The sequence below is a fragment of the Coregonus clupeaformis genome, chromosome 21 (genome assembly GCF_020615455.1).
Source record: "Coregonus clupeaformis isolate EN_2021a chromosome 21, ASM2061545v1, whole genome shotgun sequence".
Taxonomy (NCBI): Eukaryota; Metazoa; Chordata; class Actinopteri; order Salmoniformes; family Salmonidae; genus Coregonus; species Coregonus clupeaformis.
In genome coordinates, this window is record NC_059212.1 from 56,218,866 (window position 1) to 56,223,236 (window position 4,371).

Here is a 4,371-nt window from a genome sequence, read left to right on the forward strand (position 1 = left end):
ATGTCAAAAATCTCTTCCCAACTATTTTGCAATCTATATGGAACGGCTGTCAATCCTTTGGTCCTTAAATGTGTGCTGTGCCTCCTACTGGATCCACTCCATCTTCGTCCTGCGTCTTTTCAACGACCCTGTAGCCATGATGATGCTGTTTGGGGCTGTCAATCTGTTCCTGGACGGCCGCTGGACTCTGGGCTGTGGCCTCTACAGGCAAGTATGAACCCTGGTCCTGCACAACTGGAGCCTATCTCAGCTCAGTTCAACTCCGCCTCAATCAGTTTAGTTTGGTTCAGTTCAGTGTGGGCAAATATGGCTGCGTTTTATACAGGCAACCCAATTCTGATCTTTCTTTCACTAATTGGTTTTTTGACCAATCAGATCAGCTCTTTTGCCAACAATAGGGCAAAAGATCAGAATTGGGCTGCCTGTGTAAATGCAGCCTATGGGACGCTTTTCCTGAGTCGCTACTTCCATCTGGTGCTCCTGGCTGCCCTCCTGCTAGCCCTGCTATTGTTTGCCCTGCGTCGCTGGAAGAGGTGAGAGAGGTGGCTACTGGGGTTATCACTAGGACTTGAGATTTTCATGGTCAGGACGAAAGTTTTGGCCATAGTGCAGCCTAAATTGAACCACACAGCCTAAATGACAAGCACACCAATGCTGAGTCTGGCTATCTCTGCTTTTTATTGTTACCGGACTTTCTGATTAACTAAACCAACTAATTTCCCCTCAGGCCTGGAGAGAGCATCATGGAACTGCTGAAGGAGCCAGGCAAGCGAGTCATCCCTGCCCAGAAACTCACCTCAGATCATATCCTTTCCTCAGTCTGTGTCTCTGGAACCATGAGTAGAAACACTGTACCATTGTGGTGTTTTGTATATCTCTAACTCTTATTAGGTCTGTCTCTATGGCCATAAAGTCCCAGTGTCTAGTATATCACTTAAGAGTACTATTGGTGGAAATGGGTTGAAGTGTTCCAAAAGACAATTATATTAGACCTTAACAGCCGATCACAATTGGTGCTGATCCTCTTCACGTCTAACTTAATCGGCATGTGCTTCAGCCGCTCGCTGCACTACCAGTTCTACGTATGGTACTTCCACACCCTACCTTTCCTTCTCTGGAGCGGAGGGGTCAAGAAGCTGGCTCACCTACTCAGGTAAGAGGGGATGGGACATACCTTTTGGCTGCAATGTGTAGAAATGGGCAGTGTCCTAACTTGCGATGTGCATTTTCAAAAATATTTTTATTGACATCCATGTAGAATTCAGGCCTATGTTGGGAGCAGAATTAGGAACTTAGGAACCATAAAATATGAGCCTTACGTTATGTCTAACATGGTCTTTCTGTGGACAGGGTTTTGATCCTAGGCCTGGTGGAGCTGTCTTGGAACACCTACCCCTCTACCACATACAGCTCAGCAGCCCTCCACGTGTGTCACCTCATCATAATACTCTCCCTGTGGTTCGCCCCCGCCCAGCCCCCAGCCCCGGCCCCCGGGGTAGAGGACAAGGCCAAGAGCAAGTGAGCTTAGCCCCTAGGGGATCCTCCCGTCATGGGGGTCTGGTCGACCATCTCCACCCTGCTCTCACCCCAGGCTGCTTCTCACCCTTCGCCCTTTCTTGCCCATCTGGCTGTAGCTCTGTGCTAATGTATAGCGTAACATACAGGTGGGAGAAGGTACTGCATGAGACTGCATGTGGCAGGTTCGTGGGGTGGGAGGAGGCCGAAAACAATTAGGATTCTCAGGTTAAAGAATGAAATATAATAAAGGTGGCAGTCTAGTTGTGAGGAGAAATGCTGAATGCTTTGCTGTGTCGTCGATAAGACATCTTAAGGAAGGGTCTCTTACTTCCAGTATGTATTTTTAATGGCGAAACTACCTTTAGTCCGTGATTTGTCGTGTTAAGTATTATCACTGGTCTTGGTGATAGTAGAGAATAGTCAAACTGTTAGGACAGCAGTTCCTCATCCTGGCGATCAGCTGGTCTGAACTTCTGTTACTGGACTATTTGTTGGTGTAAAGATCCTGGTCCTCTGTAGCTCAGTTGTTAGAGCATGGCGCTTGCAATGCCAGGATAGTAGGTTCAATTCCAGGGACCACCATGTGTAAAAAAATAAATAAAATAATAATAATAATATGCATGACTCAGTCGTTTTGGATAAAAGCTTCTGCTAAATGGCATATTATATTAAAGATGGTTTCTATGTTTTTGTCCTTAAAGCTTTAAATTGAACCGTCCTCTGCGATAAGCTTTTGGTGCCACCCATTGGGTACAATAGGAATTACGTAGCCTAGCAAGCACAAGGCTTACTATAGGCTAATACATAATAATAATAATAATAATAATAATAATAATAAATGGCATTTCATATAACAATATGACCATGCAAAACTAAGCTGTTGACAATCATGGATGTCTGTCGATTAGTTTTTTTTAAATGTTCAAATAGTTTTTGGTTTTCAGTGTGGTGTGTGCAGTAGAACAAATAGAAGGCCCGTTTCCCGCACCTAGATTAAGCCTACCCCTTGACCAAACACGCACTGTACTTATTTTAGGCTAAGAATAGAGATAGTTCAGTGAGATAACGTATTTCGATATTTTGCTGAGCTGTCCCTTTAATCTGAGTACCGAACTGTCCCTTTAATCTGAGTACCGAACTGTCCCTTTAAGTGTGAACTTTTCTAATTAGCTGCCATCGATGATGTTTACCATAGTTTAGTGCTCATATTTGTTTGTTGATAGTGTATGTTTGATTTGCATGAGTGTTTGTGTTACACATGAAGACAGAGATTGGAGATTTATTCCAAAGGTGTTTTATCCTGTTGATAAAGAGAAAATAAAATGCATATCTGTGTAAAGAAATTAGAATTTAATGTAATTCAGTCATTTGATTCTACACTAATGCGAGTTATAGACATACTGCCCAGTCATATTATATTATTAATAGGTCATTCAGCTAAGATTTATTTTAGCAGTGACTAAAATATACTAAAATCAAAGTAAAGCTTTAGAGATGATCAAGTCTCTTCATTTATCTAATGCAATGGCTTTAAAATGATCTTTGCACTGGTAAATATGGCATGGGATTCGTAGACAGGGCACAAAGGCATTAGTAGCAACAACCAGAGCTGTAAAAAGCATTTTTAAACTGAACCTAATTAAAAACTATAATTTAAGGTGGGAAGCCCAGCATGTTTCTATGGATGAATCATCACTATCACTTTACAGTGGCTTGCGAAAGTATTCACCCCCCTTGGCATTTTTCCTATTTTGTTGCCTTACAACCTGGAATTAAAATAGATTTTTTGGGGGTTTGTATCATTTGATTTACACAACATGCCTACCACTTTGAAGATGCAACATATTTTTTATTGTGAAACAAACAAGAAATAAGACAAAAAAACTGAAAACTTGAGCGTGCATAACTATTCACCCCCCCCCCCCAAAGTCAATACTTTGTAGAGCCACCTTTTGCAGCAATTACAGCTGCAAGTCTCTTGGGGTGTGTCTCTATAAGCTTGGCACATTTAGCCACTGGGATTTTTGCCCAATCTTCAAGGCAAAACTTCTCCAGCTCCTTCAAGTTGGATGGGTTCCGCTGGTGTACAGCAATCTTTAAGTCATACCACAGATTCTCAATTGGATTGAGGTCTGGGCTTTGACTAGGCCATTCCAAGACATTTAAATGTTTCCCCTTAAACCACTCGAGTGTTGCTTTAGCAGTATGCTTAGGGTCATTGTCCTGCTGGAAGGTGAACCTCCGTCCCAGTCTCAAATTTCTGGAAGACTGAAATAGGTTTCCCTCAAGAATTTCCCGGTATTTAGCGCCATCCATCATTCCTTCAATTCTGACCAGTTTCCCAGTCCCTGCCGATGAAAAACATCCCCACAGCATGATGCTGCCACCACCATGCTTCACTGTGGGGATGGTGTTCTCGGGGTGATGAGAGGTGTTGGGTTTGCACCAGACATAGCATTTTCCTTGATGGCCAAAAAGCTCAATTTTAGTCTCATCTGACCAGAGTACCTTCTTCCATATGCCTTTTGGTGAACACCAAACGTCTTTGCTTATTTTTTTCTTTAAGCAATGTTTTTTTTTTTTTCTTCCACAGGATGGAATAAATATTATTTGGGGGTTAGAGTAGAGAGTATGTACTCAGTAGCATACTACAGTGTATTTCCCCATTTGTTCACCCAAGTTAAATTATTTACATTCCCCACTAGGGGGCAGTGTTGTCAGCTACCGTGATGTCACTTCTCTCACCTTGGGCTGCAGTCTCCTCCACACCCAAGAACTCTGTGGTTCCACCTGTCACCTTGGCAACGCCCTGTAGGAGCCTCCTGCAGGCTCGGGGGCCCAGGACAAGCCCAA

General features: G+C 43.1%; 1 protein-coding gene across 1 annotated transcript; it reads left to right on the plus strand.

Annotated features, from left to right (window-relative positions):
* On the plus strand, positions 1–2,861 carry LOC121535464 (dol-P-Man:Man(5)GlcNAc(2)-PP-Dol alpha-1,3-mannosyltransferase). The gene is made up of 4 exons (XM_041842563.2): positions 1–207; positions 728–804; positions 1,009–1,153; positions 1,351–2,861. Exons 1-4 carry the CDS (start codon positions 38–40, stop codon positions 1,520–1,522), a joined length of 564 nt encoding a protein of 187 aa, XP_041698497.1. The 5' UTR covers positions 1–37; the 3' UTR covers positions 1,523–2,861.
* The last annotated feature ends 1,510 nt before the right edge of the window (positions 2,862–4,371 follow it).